Below are 19,663 nucleotides of genomic sequence, written 5' to 3' on the forward strand. Positions count from 1 at the left end.
GCGTTACAGACCGCCCCTCTCTGTACAACGGCGCTACTACCTGTGCGTTACAGACCGCCCCTCTCTGTACAACGGCGCCCCTACCTGTGTGTTACAGACCGCCCCTCTCTGTACAACGGCGCTCCTACCTGTGCGTTACAGACCGCCCCTCTCTGTACAATGGCGCTCCTACCTGTGCGTTAGACCGCCCCTCTCTGTACAACGGCGCCCCTACCTGTGCGTTACAGACCTCCCCTCTCTGTACAATGGCGCTCCTACCTGTGCGTTACAGACCGCCCCTCTCTGTACAACGGCGCTACTACCTGTGCGTTACAGACCGCCCCTCTCTGTACAACGGCGCCCCTACCTGTGTGTTACAGGCCGCCCCTCTCTGTACAACGGCGCCCCTACCTGTGCGTTACACACCGCCCCTCTCTGTACAACGGCGCTCCTACCTGTGCGTTACAGACCTCCCCTCTCTGTACAATGGCGCTCCTACCTGTGCGTTACAGACCTCCCCTCTCTGTACAATGGCGCTACTACCTGTGCGTTACAAACCGCCCCTCTCTGTACAACGGCGCCTCTACCTGTGCGTTACAGACCTCCCCTCTCTGTACAATGGCGCTCCTACCTGTGCGTTACAGACCGCCCCTCTCTGTACAATGGCGCTCCTACCTGTGTGTTACAGACCGCCCCTCTCTGTACAGCGGCGCCTCTACCTGTGCGTTACAGACCTCCCTTCTCTGTACAACGGCGCCTCTACCTGTGCGTTACAGACCGCCCCTCTCTGTACAATGGTGCCCCTACCTGTGCGTTACAGACCGCCCCTCTCTGTACAATGGCGCTCCTACCTGTGCATTACAGACCGCCCCTCTCGGTACAACGGCGCCCCTACCTGTGCGTTCCAGACCGCCCCTTTCTGTACAATGACGCTACTACCTGTGCGTTACCGACCGCCCCTCTCGGTACAACGGCGCCCCTACCTGTGCGTTACAGACCGCCCCTCTCTGTACAATGACGCTCCTACCTGTGCGTTACAGACCGCCCCTCTCTGTACAACGGCGCCTCTACCTGTGCGTTACAGACCTCCCCTCTCTGTACAATGGCGCTACTACCTGTGCGTTACAGACCGCCCCTCTCTGTACAATGGTGCTCCTACCTGTGTGTTACAGATCGCCCCTCTCTGTACAACGGCGCCTCTACCTGTGCGTTACAGACCTCCCTTCTCTGTACAATGGCGCCTCTACCTGTGCGTTACAGACCGCCCCTCTCTGTACAATGGCGCTCCTACCTGTGCGTTACAGACCGCCCCTCTCTGTACAACAGCGCCTCTACCTGTGCGTTATAGACCGCCCCTCTCGGTACAACGGCGCCCCTACCTGTGCGTTACAGACCGCCCCTTTCTGTACAATGACGCTACTACCTGTGCGTTACCGACCGCCCCTCTCGGTACAATGACGCTACTACCTGTGCGTTACCGACCGCCCCTCTCGGTACAACGGCGCCCCTACCTGTGCGTTACAGACCGCCCCTCTCTGTACAATGACGCTCCTACCTGTGCGTTACAGACCTCCCCTCTCTGTACAATGGCGCCTCTACCTGTGCGTTACAGACCGCCCCTTTCTGTACAATGACGCTCCTACCTGTGCGTTACAGACCGCCCCTCTCTGTACAACGGCGCCTCTACCTGTGCGTTACAGACCTCCCCTCTCTGTACAATGGCGCTCCTACCTGTGCGTTACAGACCGCCCCTCTCTGTACAATGGCGCTCCTACCTGTGCGTTACAGACCGCCCCTCTCTGTACAATGGCGCTCCTACCTGTGCGTTACAGACCTCCCCTCTCTGTACAATGGCGCGCCTACCTGTGCGTTACAGACCGCCCCTCTCTGTACAATGGCGCTCCTACCTGTGCGTTACAGACCGCCCCTCTCTGTACAATGGCGCTCCTACCTGTGCGTTACAGACCTCCCCTCTCTGTACAATGGCGCTCCTACCTGTGCGTTACAGGTCTCCCCTCTCTGTACAATGGCGCTCCTACCTGTGCGTTACAGACCTCCCCTCTCTGTACAATGGCGCTCCTACCTGTGAGTTACAGACCTCCCCTCTCTGTACAATGGCGCTCCTACCTGTGAGTTACAGACCTCCCCTCTCTGTACAAAGGCGCTCCTACCTGTGAGTTACAGACCTCCCCTCTCTGTACAATGGCGCTCCTACCTGTGCGTTTTAGACCTCCCCTCTCTGTACAATGGCGCTCCTACCTGTGCGTTACAGACCTCCCCTCTCTGTACAATGGCGCTCCTACCTGTGCGTTACAGACCGCCCCTCTCTGTACAATGGCGCTCCTACCTGTGCGTTAGACCGCCCCTCTCTGTACAACGGCGCTCCTACCTGTGCATTACAGACCGCCCCTCTCTGTACAACAGCGCCTCTACCTGTGCGTTACAGACCGCCCCTCTCGGTACAACGGCGCCCCTACCTGTGCGTTACAGACCGCCCCTTTCTGTACAATGACGCTACTACCTGTGCGTTACCGACCGCCCCTCTCTGTACAATGGCGCTCCTACCTGTGCGTTACAGACCGCCCCTCTCTGTACAATGGCGCTCCTACCTGTGCGTTACAGACCTCCCCTCTCTGTACAACGGCGCTCCTACCTGTGCGTTACAGACCACCCATCTCTGTACAATGGCGCTCCTACCTGTGCGTTACAGACCGCCCCTCTCTGTACAATGGCGCTCCTACCTGTGCGTTACAGACCGCCCCTCTCTGTACAATGGCGCTCCTACCTGTGCGTTACAGGTCTCCCCTCTCTGTACAATGGCGCTACTACCTGTGCGTTACAGGTCTCCCCTCTCTGTACAATGGCGCTCCTACCTGTGCGTTACAGACCGCCCCTCTCTGTACAATGGCGCTCCTACCTGTGCGTTACAGACCGCCCCTCTCTGTACAACGGCGCCCCTACCTGTGCGTTACAGACCTCCCCTCTCTGTACATTGGCGCTCCTACCTGTGCGTTACAGACCTCCCCTCTCGGTACAATGGCGCCTCTACCTGTGCGTTACAGACCTCCCCTCTCTGTACATTGGCGCTCCTACCTGTGCGTTACAGACCTCCCCTCTCGGTACAATGGCGCTCCTACCTGTGCGTTACAGACCTCCCCTCTCTGTACAATGGCGCCCCTACCTGTGCGTTACAGACCTCCCCTCTCTGTACATTGGCGCTCCTACCTGTGCGTTACAGACCTCCCCTCTCGGTACAATGGCGCTACTACCTGTGCGTTACAGGCCTCCCCTCTCTGTACATTGGCGCTCCTACCTGTGCATTACAGACCTCCCCTCTCTGTACATTGGCGCCTCTACCTGTGCGTTACAGACCGCCCCTCTCTGTACAACGGCGCCCCTACCTGTGCGTTACAGACCTCCCCTCTCTGTACATTGGCGCTCCTACCTGTGCGTTACAGACCTCCCCTCTCGGTACAATGGCGCTACTACCTGTGCGTTACAGACCTCCCCTCTCGGTACAATGGCGCTCCTACCTGTGCGTTACAGACCTCCCCTCTCTGTACAATGGCGCCCCTACCTGTGCGTTACAGACCTCCCCTCTCTGTACAATGGCGCTCCTACCTGTGCGTTACAGACCTCCCCTCTCGGTACAATGGCGCTACTACCTGTGCGTTACAGGCCTCCCCTCTCTGTACATTGGCGCTCCTACCTGTGCATTACAGACCTCCCCTCTCTGTACATTGGCGCCTCTACCTGTGCGTTACAGACCGCCCCTCTCTGTACAACGGCGCCCCTACCTGTGCGTTACAGACCTCCCCTCTCTGTACATTGGCGCTCCTACCTGTGCGTTACAGACCTCCCCTCTCGGTACAATGGCGCTACTACCTGTGCGTTACAGACCTCCCCTCTCTGTACATTGGCGCTCCTACCTGTGCGTTACAGACCTCCCCTCTCTGTACATTGGCGCCTCTACCTGTGCGTTACAGACCGCCCCTCTCTGTACAATGGCGCCCCTACCTGTGCGTTACAGACCGCCCCTCTCTGTACATTGGCGCTCCTACCTGTGCGTTACAGACCGCCCCTCTCTGTACATTGGCGCTCCTACCTGTGCGTTACAGACCGCCCCTCTCTGTACATTGGCGCTCTCTGTCTATGTATTTTATACAATATCTGGGTTGTTTTGTAATGTGTGTTTTTTGCATTTTTCTACTAACAGACCTCAAGATCCTCTGGAAAGCTGCACAACTTTGGGAAAAGGTCCAATTCTATAAAGAGGAACCCGAATGCCCCTGTGATCATGCGCGGCTGGCTGTACAAGAAGGTACCGACCCAAATCTGTGTCACACGTACAGTATGTTGTGTGACATTATTACATGCCATGTACATGGCCGGTCAGTTCTGCAGTTGCTCACACATAAAGGAGAAGGTAGTAATGAATATGCCGGCCCCCTCTGTGCCGGCCCCCTCTGTGCCGGCCCTCTCTGTGCCGGCCCCCTCTGTATCAGGCACTCAGCCAGTCCTGTTATCCCCATCGAGAGAAAAAAAAAAGGGGGGGTTTTGCTGCGCTTTTTTGAAGTAGATAAATTTATTAAACAATATTATTCGACACAATTTAAAAATATATATTCTACACAATTTAAAAAATAACAATAAAAATGGAAAATAAAAAATGAGGTATATAAGGTGCGTGATTGTTTAAAGAAATTTCTCTTGGTTATTTCACATAATAAGGTGCAATTAGGTAGCAGTATAGTCACCCGTAACCGGTTACCAGGTATAGGTCCGTTCTTTTGGGACAAAGTAGGTTCTTGGACTGGGTTGTTAGTTCCCCCTTGGCACTTTGTAAATCTGCAGGAGTCCTTTATGGATTTGGCGACAGGTTGTGTTCCTGTGAGTTGGCAGTTGGCTGTATGGGGTCAGCAAGCTGGATATGCCTCTCTCTCTTATTGCCCAGGTTCCAAAGGTATGGCTCCAAATTTTCAGCAAATAAAGTGCTAGTGCAGGAAAAATTGTAGGTCCAAGGGTAGGTGGTATGGTGACTCAAATTGTTAGCTGCTGGCACCTGTTCACCGGTGAACAGGTGCCAGCAGCTAACAATTTGAGTCACCATACCACCTACCCTTGGACCTACAATTTTTCCTGCACTAGCACTTTATTTGCTGAAAATTTGGAGCCATACCTTTGGAACCTGGGCAATAAGAGAGAGAGGCATATCCAGCTTGCTGACCCCATACAGCCAACTGCCAACTCACAGGAACACAACCTGTCGCCAAATCCATAAAGGACTCCTGCAGATTTACAAAGTGCCAAGGGGGAACTAACAACCCAGTCCAAGAACCTACTTTGTCCCAAAAGAACGGACCTATACCTGGTAACCGGTTACGGGTGACTATACTGCTACCTAATTGCACCTTATTATGTGAAATAACCAAGAGAAATTTCTTTAAACAATCACGCACCTTATATACCTCATTTTTTATTTTCCATTTTTATTGTTATTTTTTAAATTGTGTAGAATATATATTTTTAAATTGTGTCGAATAATATTGTTTAATAAATTTATCTACTTCAAAAAAGCGCAGCAAAACCCCCCCTTTTTTTTTTCTCTCGATCAAATTGGAGGCTGACAACCTCTTAACACTGCTGCAGCTTGTGTGATACAGCTCATTTATCGAGCGCCTCTAAAAAGGATAACTTTACGTTACCCTCACTTTCTTTTCTGTTATCCCCATCTTCTGCTGTGCATTCGGTAGTAGCCTCGGTGAACAAGCAATAACCAAGGTGATGTCGGCAGGGAACTCGGGGAATAGATGCCGTAACCAAAGTGGGATGTCGGCAGGGAACTCGGGAATAGATGCCGTAACCAAAGGGTGATGCCGGCAGGGAACTCGGAGAATAGATGCCGTAACCAAAGGACGATGTCGGCAGAGAACCTGGGGGAATAACCATTGTAACCAAAGGATGATGTCGGCAGGGAACTTGAGGGAATAACCACCGTACCCAAGGGACGATGTCGGCAGGGAACTCGGCAATAGATGCCGTAACCAAAGGGTGATGTCGGCAGGGAACCTGGGGGAATAGATGCCGTAACCAAAGGGTGATGCCGGCAGGGAACTCTGGAATAGATGCCGTAACCAAAGGGTGATGTCGGCAGGGAACTCTGGAATAGATGCCGTAACCAAAGGGTGATGTCGGCAGGGAAGTCTGGAATAGATGCCATAACCAAAGGGTGATGTCGGCAGGGAACTCGGGAATAGATGCCTTAACCAAAGGGTGATGTCGGCAGGGAACTCGGGAATAGATGCCGTAACCAAAGGGTGATGTCGGCAGGGAACTCGGGAATAGATGCCGTAACCAAAGGACGATGTCGGCAGGGAACCTGGGGGAATAACCGTTGTAACCAAAGGGTGATGTCGGCAGGGAACTCGGGAATAGATGCCGTAACCAAAGGGTGATGTCGGCAGGGAACTCTGGAATAGATGCCGTAACCAAAGGGTGATGTCGGCAGGGAACTCGGGGAATAGATGCCGTAACCAAAGGACGATGTCGGCAGGGAACTCGGGGAATAGATTCCGTAACCAAAGGGTGATGTCGGCAGGGAACCTGGAGAAATAGATGCTGTAACCAAAGGGTGATGTCGGCAGGGAACCTGGAGGAATAGATGCTGTAACTAAAGGGTGATGTCGGCAGGGAACTCGGGAATAGATGCCGTAACCAAAGGGTGATGTCGGCAGGGAACTCGGGAATAGATGCCGTAACCAAAGGATGATGTCGGCAGGAACTCAGGGAATAGATGCCGGAACCAAAGGGTGATGTCGGCAGGGAACTCGGGGAATAGATGCCGTAACCAAAGGGTGATGTCTGCAGGAGACACGAGGAATAGATGCCGTAACCAAAGGGTGATGTCGGCAGGAAACTCGGGGAATAGATGCCGTAACCAAAGGATGATGTCGTCAGGGAACTCGGGGAATAGATGCCGTAACCAAAGGGGGATGTCGGCAGGAAACTCGGGGAATAGATGCCGTAACCAAAGGATGATGTCGGCAGGAACTCGGGGAATAGATGCCGGAACCAAAGGGTGATGTCGGCAGGGAACTCGGGAATAGATGCCGTAACCAAAGGGTGATGTCGGCAGGGAACTCGGGAATAGATGCCGTAACCAAAGGGTGATGTCGGCAGGGAACTCGGGGAATAGATGCCGTAACCAAAGGGGGATGTCGGCAGGGAACTCGGGGAATAGATGCCGTAACCAAAGGGGGATGTTGGCAGGGAACTTGGGGAATAGATGCCGTAACCAAAGGGTGATGTCGGCAGGGAACTCGGGAATAGATGCCGTAACCAAAGGGTGATGTCGGCAGGGAACTCGGGGAATAGATGCCGTAACCAAAGGGGGATGTCGGCAGGGAACTCGGGAATAGATGCCGTAACCAAAGGGTGATGTTGGCAGGAACTCGGGGAATAGATGCCATAACCAAAGGGTGATGTCGGCAGGGAACTCGGGAATAGATGCCGTAACCAAAGGGTGATGTCGGCAGGGAACTCAGATGCCAAAAACAAAATTCCTGTAACTCATGGCTGGCCCATGCCTGTAACGGGATTGGTACTAAATCCCGGCGGTCGGAATCCCGCCGACATGCTCTCCACGCAGCGGGCCCGGTGCCTCGCTATGCTCGGCACACTAATTTATTCTCCCTCTGTGGGTGTCGTGGACGGGATTTCAGCGTGGGGATTTTGAACGTCGGGATTGTAACTGGTTCCCACTATGCCATACCCATCTGATGAATGAGATAATTCAGTTGCTGGAATAATCACCCAGCTTCTCCTCATCTGGCAGGCTTCATCTGCTGGAGCGACCAGCCAAGCTGTGCCGCAGCAGCCACACAGTGACTGGACGGCGAATGCTTCCAATTGCTGGTGGCGCCATGTTGCTGCGCAGTCTGTTGCTGGCTGACTGGACCAATCAGTGATGATTGTACTCTGAAAGTGTGGGACCCCCCAAAAATGAGGGGGTGCAGGAAGGCGGTGCTTCCGGTCACAGGGCCAGGTACGGTAACACAGCCTGTTCTGCTGCTGTCAGCACTGTTACCATAGAGTGTTAGTGCTCTGTATACACATCCCGCAATACAGCGCTGCAGTATATGCTGGTGATATATCGCTTGTTCTGTTGCTGTCAGCACTGTTACCATAGAGTGTTAGTGCTCTGTACACAGATCCTGTAATACAGCGCTGCAGTATATGCTGGTGACATATCGCTTGTTCTGTTACACTGTCAGCACTGTTACCATATAGTGTTAGTGCTCTGTACACAGATCCTGTAATACAGCGCTGCAGTATATGCTGAAACATATCGCTTGTTCTGTTGCTGTCAGCACTGTTCCTTTGTGTCCTGGGGGCCACCGGTGAGCATCCTCGACCTGGTGTTCTGAGGGCCCCTGGTGACCTGCGTCCAGGACCTGCTATCCTTAGAGCCCCCCGGTGAGCAGCATCCGGGACCTGGTGTCCTGAGGGCCCCTGGTAAGCAGCATCCAGGACCTGCTATCCTGAGGGCCCCTATGAGCACACGCCGGCACATACTGTAGTGTCCTGAGGGCCCCAGGTGAGCAGGATCCGGGACCTGGTGTCCTTGGATCCAGTATAGAATAACGCTTTTACTTATTGTATAGTGACAGTGTGCTCTGCGCTATGTAATCGCGTCCTATGTTTTTTCACCAGGCAAATTCGGGAATGAAGCTGTGGAAGAAACGCTGGTTCGTGTTGTGTGACCTGTGTCTGTTCTATTACAGAGGTAAGCGCTCCGAGGTCACATTGCTGGCCACGGCACCTGGCCACTGAGGTCACATTGCTGGCCACGGCACCTGGCCACTGAGGTCACATTGCTGGCCACGGCACCTGGCCACTGAGGTCACATTGCTGGCCACGGCACCTGGTCACTGAGGTCACATTGCTGGCCACGGCACCTGGTCACTGAGGTCACATTGCTGGCCACGGCACCTGGTCACTGAGGTCACATTGCTGGCCACGGCACCTGGCCACTGAGGTCATATTGCTGGCCACGGCACCTGGTCACTGAGGTCACATTGCTGGCCATGGCACCTGGCCACTGAGGTCACATTGCTGGCCACGGCACCTGGCCACTGAGGTCACATTGCTGGCCACGGCACCTGGCCACTGAGGTCACATTGCTGGCCATGGCACCTGGCCACTGAGGTCACATTGCTGGCCATGGCACCTAGCCACTGAGGTCACATTGCTGGCCACGGCACCTGGTCGCTGAGTTCACATTGCCGGCCACGGCGCCTGGTCGCTGAGGTCACATTGCTGGCCACGGCACCTGGTCACTGAGGTCACATTGCTGGCCACGGCACCTGGTCGCTGAGGTCACATTGCTGGCCACGGCACCTGGTCACTGAGGTCACATTGCTGGCCACGGCACCTGGTCGCTGAGGTCACATTGCTGGCCACGGCACCTGGTCGCTGAGGTCACATTGCTGGCCACGGCACCTAACCACTGAGGTCACATTGCTGGCCACGGCACCTGGCCACTGAGGTCACATTGCTGGCCACGGCACCTGGCCACTGAGGTCACATTGCTGGCCATGGCACCTGGTCACTGAGGTCACATTGTTATCTTCTGTTTCCAATAACTGGATTGGTGTGAGGGGAGACCCCCGGTGTTTCCGGGCTGGTGTGAGAGGAGACCCCCGGTGTTTCCGGGCTGGTGTGAGAGGAGACCCCCGGTGTTTCCGGGCTGGTGTGAGGGGAGACCCCCGGTGTTTCCGGGCTGGTGTGAGGGGAGACCCCCGGTGTTTCCGGGCTGGTGTGAGGGGAGACCCGTCCTTGCTGTATCTCTGGTATAATAAGGGTTTGCTGCGGGCACTGATGATACCTCGTTCTGGCAGATGAGAAGGAGGAGGGCGTCCTGGGCAGCATTCTGCTTCCGAGCTTCCAGATATCGGTGGTATCGCCAGAAGACCACATAAACCGCATGCACGCCTTCAAGGTGAGACCGCCAGTAACCGGTCACTGTCACGTGTATATTCCTATAGCTGCTCATAACTGGCATTACCCACCCCATGCGCAGCGTAATACACCAGATACTAATGTACCTTATACAGCTGCTAACTGGCATTACCCGCACCACGCGCAGCGTAATACACCAGATACTAATGTACCTTATACAGCTGCTAACTGGCATTACCCGCCCCACGCGCAACGTAATACACCAGATACTAATGTACCTTGTACAGCTGCTAACTGGCATTACCCCCCCCACGCGCAGCATAATACACCAGATACTAATGTACCTTATACAGCTGCTAACTGGCATTACCCCCCCCCACGCGCAGCGTAATACACCAGATACTAATGTACCTTATACAGCTGCTAACTGGCATTACCCACCCCACGCGCAGCGTAATACACCAGATACTAATGTACCTTATACAGCTGCTAACTGGCATTACCCGCCCCACGAGCGTAAAACACCAGATACTAATGTACCTTATACAGCTGCTAACTGGCATTACCTGCCCCACGCGCAGCGTAATACACCAGGTACGAATGTTCCTTATACAGCTGCTAACTGGCATTACCCACCCCACGCGCAGCGTAATACACCAGATACTAATGTACCTTATACAGCTGCTAACTGACATTACCCGCCCCACGCGCAGCGTAATACACCAGATACTAATGTACCTTATACAGCTGCTAACTGGCATTACCCGCCCCACGCGCAGCGTAATACACCAGATACTAATGTACCTTATACAGCTGCTAACTGGCATTACCCGCCCCATGCGCAGCGTAATACACCAGATACTAATGTGCCTTATACAGCTGCTAACTGGCATTACCCGCCCCACGCGCAGCGTAATACACCAGATACTAATGTGCCTTATACAGCTGCTAACTGGCATTACCCGCCCCACGCGCAGCGTAATACACCAGATACTAATGTACCTTATACAGCTGCTAACTGGCATTACCCCCCCATGCATAGCGTAATACACCAGATACTAATGTGCCTTATACAGCTGCTAACTGGCATTACCCGCCCCACACGCAGCGTAATACACCAGATACTAATGTACCTTATACAGCTGCTAACTGGCATTACCCGCCCCACGCGCAGCGTAATACACCAGATACTAATGTACCTTATACAGCTGCTAACTGACATTACCCGCCCCACGCGCAGCGTAATACACCAGATACTAATGTACCTTATACAGCTGCTAACTGGCATTACCCGCCCCACGCGCAGCGTAATACACCAGATACTAATGTACCTTATACAGCTGCTAACTGGCATTACCCGCCCCACGCGCAGCGTAATACACCAGATACTAATGTACCTTATACAGCTGCTAACTGGCATTACCCGCCCCACGCGCAGCGTAATACACCAGATACTAATGTACCTTATACAGCTGCTAACTGACATTACCCACCCCATGCGCAGCGTAATACACCAGATACTAATGTGCCTTATACAGCTGCTAACTGGCATTACCCACCCCATGCGCAGCGTAATACACCAGATACTAATGTACCTTATACAGCTGCTAACTGGCATTACCCGCCCCATGCGCAGCGTATTACACCAGATACTAATGTACCTTATACAGCTGCTAACTGGCATTACCCGCCCCACGCGCAGCGTAATACACCAGATACTAATGTACCTTATACAGCTGCTAACTGGCATTACCCGCCCCACGCGCAGCGTAATACACCAGATACTAATGTACCTTATACAGCTGCTAACTGGCATTACCCGCCCCACGCGCAGCGTAATACACCAGATACTAATGTACCTTATACAGCTGCTAACTGGCATTACCCGCCCCACGCGCAGCGTAATACACCAGATACTAATGTACCTTATACAGCTGCTAACTGACATTACCCATCCCACGCGCAGCGTAATACACCAGATACTAATGTACCTTATACAGCTGCTAACTGGCATTACCCGCCCCACGCGCAGCGTAATACACCAGATACTAATGTACCTTATACAGCTGCTAACTGGCATTACCCGCCCCACGCGCAGCGTAATACACCAGATACTAATGTACCTTATACAGCTGCTAACTGGCATTACCCGCCCCACGCGCAGCGTAATACACCAGATACTAATGTACCTTGTACAGCTGCTAACTGGCATTACCCACCCCACGCGCAGCGTAATACACCAGATACTAATGTACCTTATACAGCTGCTAACTGGCATTACCCGCCCCACGCGCAGCGTAATACACCAGATACTAATGTACCTTATACAGCTGCTAACTGGCATTACCCCCACCACGCGCAGCGTAATACACCAGATACTAATGTACCTTATACAGCTGCTAACTGGCATTACCCGCCCCACGCGCAGCGTAATACACCAGATACTAATGTACCTTATACAGCTGCTAACTGGCATTACCCGCCCCACGCGCAGCGTAATACACCAGATACTAATGTACCTTATACAGCTGCTAACTGGCATTACCCGCCCCACGCGCAGCGTAATACACCAGATACTAATGTACCTTATACAGCTGCTAACTGGCATTACCCGCCCCACGCGCAGCGTAATACACCAGATACTAATGTACCTTATACAGCTGCTAACTGGCATTACCCGCCCCACGCGCAGCGTAATACACCAGATACTAATGTACCTTATACAGCTGCTAACTGACATTACCCGCCCCACGCGCAGCGTAATACACCAGATACTAATGTACCTTATACAGCTGCTAACTGGCATTACCCGCCCCACGCGCAGCGTAATACACCAGATACTAATGTACCTTATACAGCTGCTATCTGACATTACCCGCCCCACGCGCAGCGTAATACACCAGATACTAATGTACCTTATACAGCTGCTAACTGGCATTACCCGCCCCACGCGCAGCGTAATACACCAGATACTAATGTACCTTATACAGCTGCTAACTGACATTACCCGCCCCACGCGCAGCGTAATACACCAGATACTAATGTACCTTGTACAGCTGCTAACTGGCATTACCCACCCCACGCGCAGCGTAATACACCAGATACTAATGTACCTTATTCAGCTGCTAACTGGCATTACCCGCCCCACCCGCAGCGTAATACACCAGATACTAATGTACCTTATACAGCTGCATTGCTGCTATATAACTTCATGTATATATTTCTCCTGTTTCCCTCTTATGTTCCTGTGTCTCGGGGACCATACTCGGATATACTGTACTTACACTGTGTCACCTTCTGGAAATGTCACCCTGGTAAGTTATATACTGCATTATGTATAGGCTGAATTACAACCGGCACGTAAATGCCTGTTTCATATGTGAAATGGCCCCCCAGACCCCATTTTTAATTGTATACCCACCCTGATGGCTAAATGCCCCCATTGTTAACGCCACCCCACTATCAACGCCAACCCTGAGCGTGGCGAGCACATCGAGCCCGCGAGGGGCGGCGGTGCGCGTCCTCCGACCTTTTCATACCCCCACTATCCACGTCGGCGTGGAGTTGATTTTATATAGTGCGGCGAGCACAGCGAGCCCGAAGCGTGGCGAGCGCACGCGAATTACATATGAAGTAATATGCGTCCCCTCGCAGGGCTCGCTGCGCTCGCCACGCTATATAAAGTCAACTCCACGCCGACGTGGATAGTGGGGGTATGAAAAGGTCAGAGGACGCGTACCGCCGCCCCTCGCTGCGCTCGCCATGCTTCGGGTCGGTGTTGATAGTGGGGTGGCTTTAACAATGGGGGCATTTAGCCATCAGGGTGGGTATACAATAAAAAATGGGGTCTGGGGGGCCATTTCACATATGAAACAGGCATCTGCGTGCCTGTACATAATAAAATCGCATCGCATACAATACAATAGCATACAATGCGACACGATTTTCTCTTCAAGGGAAATCGCGTCAAATCACGTCGCATCGCATGTTTAAGGTAGTGGCGTACAATTTCAACATCGGCGCCCAGATAATACACAAGTACCGTTGAATTTCATTTAACAAATTTCTGATTTGTTTGACCATAAAGTTGATCTGATTGGATCTATGTCCATGGGTCTGATTACTGTATGTGTGATTAATCACATGATATCATGCACCAGGTACTGACGGACTGTCTCTTCCCCCGCAGACACATCACCTCCTCTCTCTGTCCTCTGTACCAGGCAGCGCACTCTAACATGCGGACCTATTACTTCTGCTCTGACACCAGTAAGGAGATGGAGCTGTGGATGAGGGTGATGATCGGAGCCGCCCTGGTGCACTCAGAGCCCACTAAACGGTACAGATATTGCTGCTGAACGTCATGTGCCACGGGGCAGCGTGTGTGTGTGCAGCATGTATCTCTCTCCCGGCACAGAGCTCGGCCAGGGAGCTGACCCGTTACTGCGTAGCGCTGCAGCATGTATCTCTCTCCCGGCACAGAGCTCGGCCAGGGAGCTGACCCGTTACTGCGTAGCGCTGCAGCATTTATCTCTCTCCCGGCACAGAGCTCGGCCAGTGAGCTTACCCGTTACTACGTAGTGCTGCAGCATTTATCTCTCTCCCGGCACAGAGCTCCGCCTGTGAGCTGACCCGTTACTGCGTAGCGCTGCAGCATTTATCTCTCTCCCGGCACATAGCTCGGCCAGGGAGCTGACCCGTTACTGCGTAGCGCTGCAGCATGTATCTCTCTCCCGGCACAGAGCTCGGCCAGGGAGCTGACCCGTTACTGCGTAGCGCTGCAGCATTTATCTCTCTCCCGGCACAGAGCTCGGCCAGTGAGCTGACCCGTTACTACGTAGCGCTGCAGCATTTATCTCTCTCCCGGCACAGAGCTCGGCCAGTGAGCTTACCCGTTACTACGTAGTGCTGCAGCATTTATCTCTCTCCCGGCACAGAGCTCCGCCTGTGAGCTGACCCGTTACTGCGTAGCGCTGCAGCATTTATCTCTCTCCCGGCACATAGCTCGGCCAGGGAGCTGACCCGTTACTGCGTAGCGCTGCAGCATGTATCTCTCTCCCGGCACAGAGCTCGGCCAGGGAGCTGACCCGTTACTGCGTAGCGCTGCAGCATTTATCTCTCTCCCGGCACAGAGCTCGGCCAGTGAGCTGACCCGTTACTACGTAGCGCTGCAGCATTTATCTCTCTCCCGGCACAGAGCTCGGCCAGGGAGCTGACCCGTTACTACGTAGCGCTGCAGCATTTATCTCTCTCCCGGCACATAGCTCAGCCAGGGAGCTGACCCGTTAATGTGTAGCGCTGCAGCATTTATCTCTCTCCCGGCACAGACCTCGGCCAGTGAGCTGACCCGTTACTGCGTAGCGCTGCAGCATTTATCTCTCCCGGCACAGAGCTCGGCCAGTGAGCTGACCCGTTACTGCGTAGCGCTGCAGCATTTATCTCTCTCCCGGCACAGAGCTCGACCAGGGAGCTGACCCGTTACTACGTAGCGCTGCAGCATTTATCTCTCTCCCGGCACAGAGCTCGGCCAGTGAGCACTGCAGCATTTATCTCTCTCCCGGCACAGAGCTCGGCCAGGGAGCTGACCCGTTACTACGTAGCGCTGCAGCATGTATCTCTCTCCCGGCACAGAGCTCGGCCAGGGAGCTGACCCGTTACTGCGTAGTGCTGCAGCATTTATCTCTCTCCCGGCACAGAGCTCGGCCAGGGAGCTGACCCGTTACTGCGTAGCGCTGCAGCATTTATCTCTCTCCCGGCACAGAGCTCGGCCCGTGAGCTGACCCGTTACTACGTAGCGCTGCAGCATTTATCTCTCTCCCGGCACAGAGCTCGGCCAGTGAGCTGACCCGTTACTACGTAGCGCTGCAGCATTTATCTCTCTCCCGGCACAGAGCTCCGCCAGGGAGCTGACCGGTTACTGCGTGGCGCTGCAGCATTTATCTCTCTCCCGGCACAGAGCTCGGCCAGGGAGCTGACCCGTTACTGCGTAGCGCTGCAGCATTTATCTCTCTCCCGGCACAGACCTCGGCCAGTGAGCTGACCCGTTACTGCGTAGCGCTGCAGCATTTATCTCTCCCGGGACAGAGCTCGGCCAGTGAGCTGACCCGTTACTGCGTAGCGCTGCAGCATTTATCTCTCTCCCGGCACAGAGCTCGGCCAGGGAGCTGACCCGTTACTACGTAGCGCTGCAGCATTTATCTCTCTCCCGGCACAGACCTCGGCCAGGGAGCTGACCCGTTACTGCGTAGCGCTGCAGCATTTATCTCTCTCCCGGCACAGAGCTCGGCCAGTGAGCTGACCCATTACTACGTAGCGCTGCAGCATTTATCTTTCTCCCGGCACAGACCTCGGCCAGTGAGCTGACCCGTTACTGCGTAGCGCTGCAGCCTTTATCTCTCCCGGCACAGACCTCGGCCAGTGAGCTGACCCGTTACTGCATAGCGCTGCAGCATTTATCTCTCTCCCGGCACAGAGCTCGGCCAGGGAGCTGACCCGTTACTGCGTAGCGCTGCAGCATTTATCTCTCTCCCGGCACAGAGCTCGGCCAGTGAGCTGACCCGTTACTGCGTAGCGCTGCAGCATTTATCTCTCTCCCGGCACAGAGCTCGGCCAGTGAGCTGACCCGTTACTGCGTAGTGCTGCAGCATTTATCTCTCCCGGCACAGAGCTCGTCCAGTGAGCTGACCCGTTACTCCGTAGCGCTGCAGCATTTATCTCTCTCCCTATAATCTGCCCGGCACAGACCTCAGCCAGTGAGCTGACCCGCATTTATCTCTCTCCATATAATACCCATGGCACAGACCTCAGCCAGTGAGCTGACCCGTTACTATGTAGCGTTGCAGCATTTATCTCTCTCCCTATAATCTGTCATTCTGTCCGACACAGACCTCGGCCAGTGAGCTGACACTCATTGCTGCGTTGTATCATAGCTATGGTTTTTCTCCTCTCTGTTTAGCGCTATTATTACCAAAGTTGAAGATTTCGCCCCCCAAGAAACCAACCACCTGGGGAACCACAGACTACTGATTCGGCCTGAGAATAATAACACCCTGAGGAGTACGGACGTGGTGAGGAAAGTGGAGGAGAAAGCGGCGCGGGAGGCGGAGAAATACGGTTTCCAGAAGGACGGACAGGAGCGACCTTTAACCAAGATAAACAGCGTCAAACATCAGTCCTACATTTATGAGTATGACTACAGGTCCGCGCACGTGAATGGGCCTGACAGCAGAACACATGAAGGGCAGCGCCACCACTCCGAGACGGATTCCAGGGTAAACCAGCGCACCTTCGCCCCCCACGAGGACGCCGATAGAGTCATACAGAGGACCAATTCTATGTTGCAGCTGGAGCAGTGGATAAGAGCGCAGAGAGAGGATGACAATAGCGTGTAAGTCCGTGTTATATTGTCACATTGCTCGTTGTGTGTCTCGTTCCCGTATCACTCAGTGTCCACGTTCTCTTCCTGCGCAGGGTGATGTCCTATCAGACGCTACCCCGGAATATGCCCAGCTACCGCACTCAGATTGTGCCACGTTACCCCGAAGGATATAAAACTTTGCCACGTAACCTCAAGACCCGGCCGGAGAGTGTGTGTAGCACAGCGGGCATGATGCCCGCATCCGCCACGAATGACGAGAAGCGGCGCTCCATTCGGGACGATACCATGTGGCAGTTGTACGAATGGCAGCAGAGACAATTTTACAACAAGCAGACGACTCTGCGCCGACACTCGTCTCTGACCAGCCCGAAGACTATGGTGCACATCTCCGAGCAGGCCTTACACTCCATCCCCCTGTCCCCATCCCATGGCTCCATCTCAGGCTATCACACCTATTCTCCGCATCGGGCCTACAGATCACAGCTGTCTTCTCCAGTGCAGAGAGGAGACCTGACCATAGATCGGAGGCCGAAGGCTCCGTCCAATAAGGTATTCCCTATGGATGTGTTATACTCTGTACTGTGCAGGATTGCCCCACAGCTCCTCACAGTTACATTCTCCTCCTATGTGTAGCACAGCTCCTCACAGTAAAATTCTCCTCTTCTTACAGTATGAGTAGCACAGCTCCTCACAGTGATATTCTCCTACTCAAGTGTAGTACAGCTCCTCACAGTGATATTCTCCTACTCATGTGTAGTACAGCTCCTCACAGTGATATTCTCCTACTCATGTGTAGTACAGCTCCTCACAGTGATATTCTCCTACTCATGTGTAGTACAGCTCCTCACAGTGATATTCTCCTCTGTGTAGCACATCTCACAGTGACATTCTCCTCCTCTTAGGTGCAGCACAGCTCCTCAGTGACATTCTCCTCCTCCTATGTGTAGCACAGCTCCTCACATTGAAATTCTCCTCCTCTTACAGTATGTGTAGCACAGCTCTTAACAGTGACATTCTCCTCCTATGTGTAGCACATCTTCTCCGTGACATTCTCCTCTTACAGTATGTGTAGCACAGCTCCTCACAGTGACATTCTCCTCCTATGTGTAGCACAGCTCCTCAATGACATTCTCCTCTTACAGTATATGTAGCACAGCTCCTCATAGTGACATTCTCCCCCTCCTATGTGTAGCACAGCTCCTCACAGTGACATTCTCCTCCTATGTGTAGCACAGCTCCTCAATGACATTCTCCTCTTACAGTATGTGTAGCACAGCTCCTCATAGTGACATTCTCCTCCTATGTGTAGCACAGCTCCTCACAGTGAAATTCTCCTCCTCTTACAGTATGTGTAGCACAGCTCCTCACAGTGACATTCTCCTCCTGTGTTGCACAGCTCCTCAGTGACATTCACCTCCTCCTGTGTTGCACAACTCCTCCCAGTGACATTCTCCTTCTCTTATGTGCAGCACAGCTTCTTAGTGACATTATCCTCCTCTTATGTGTAGCACAGCTCCTCAGTGACATTCTCCTCCTCATATGTGTAGTACAGCTCCTCACAGTGACATTCTCCTCCTCCTATGTGTAGCACAGCTCCTCAGTGACATTCTCCTTCTCTTATGTGCAGCACAGCTCCTCAGTGACATTCTCCTCCTATGTGTAGCACATCTTCTCCGTGACATTCTCCTCTTACAGTATGTGTAGCACAGCTCCTCACAGTGACATTCTCCTCCTATGTGTAGCACAGCTCCTCAATGACATTCTCCTCTTACAGTATATGTAGCACAGCTCCTCATAGTGACATTCTCCTCCTCCTATGTGTAGCACAGCTCCTCATAGTGACATTCTCCTCCTCCTATGTGTAGCACAGCTCCTCACAGTGACATTCTCCTCCTATGTGTAGCACAGCTCCTCAATGACATTCTCCTCTTACAGTATGTGTAGCACAGCTCCTCATAGTGACATTCTCCTCCTATGTGTAGCACAGCTCCTCACAGTGAAATTCTCCTCCTCTTACAGTATGTGTAGCACAGCTCCTCACAGTGACATTCTCCTCCTGTGTTGCACAGCTCCTCAGTGACATTCACCTCCTCCTGTGTTGCACAACTCCTCCCAGTGACATTCTCCTTCTCTTATGTGTAGCACAGCTCCTCAGTGACATTCTCCTCCTCATATGTGTAGTACAGCTCCTCACAGTGACATTCTCCTCCTCCTATGTGTAGCACAGCTCCTCACAGTGACATTCTCCTTCTCTTATGTGCAGCACAGCTCCTCAGTGACATTCTCCTTCTCTTATGTGTAGCACAGCTCCTCACAGTGACATTCTTCTCCTCCTCCTATGTGTAG

At 53.3% G+C, this 19,663-nt stretch overlaps 1 protein-coding gene across 9 annotated transcripts in view; it reads left to right on the forward strand.

The window, feature by feature from the left end:
• The window catches only part of PLEKHA5 (pleckstrin homology domain containing A5), a 120,836-nt gene that overhangs the window by 27,626 nt on the left and 73,547 nt on the right, over window positions 1-19,663 (forward strand). For all 9 annotated transcript variants that reach the window (XR_014473287.1, XM_083180728.1, XM_083180730.1 and 6 more), the window contains exons 6-11: window positions 4,196-4,300; window positions 8,692-8,764; window positions 9,879-9,979; window positions 14,163-14,278; window positions 16,895-17,326; window positions 17,410-17,866. Coding sequence is in view for 8 of the 9 variants with exons in the window: in XM_083180728.1 (XP_083036854.1) it covers window positions 4,196-4,300; window positions 8,692-8,764; window positions 9,879-9,979; window positions 14,163-14,278; window positions 16,895-17,326; window positions 17,410-17,866 (1,284 nt within the window). In the remaining variant the exon portion in view is untranslated. The remainder of the gene's footprint in view (window positions 1-4,195; window positions 4,301-8,691; window positions 8,765-9,878; window positions 9,980-14,162; window positions 14,279-16,894; window positions 17,327-17,409; window positions 17,867-19,663) is intronic.

The sequence above is a fragment of the Crinia signifera genome, chromosome 4, assembly GCF_055691185.1.
Source record: "Crinia signifera chromosome 4, ASM5569118v1, whole genome shotgun sequence".
In the NCBI taxonomy this organism is placed as follows: Eukaryota; Metazoa; Chordata; class Amphibia; order Anura; family Myobatrachidae; genus Crinia; species Crinia signifera.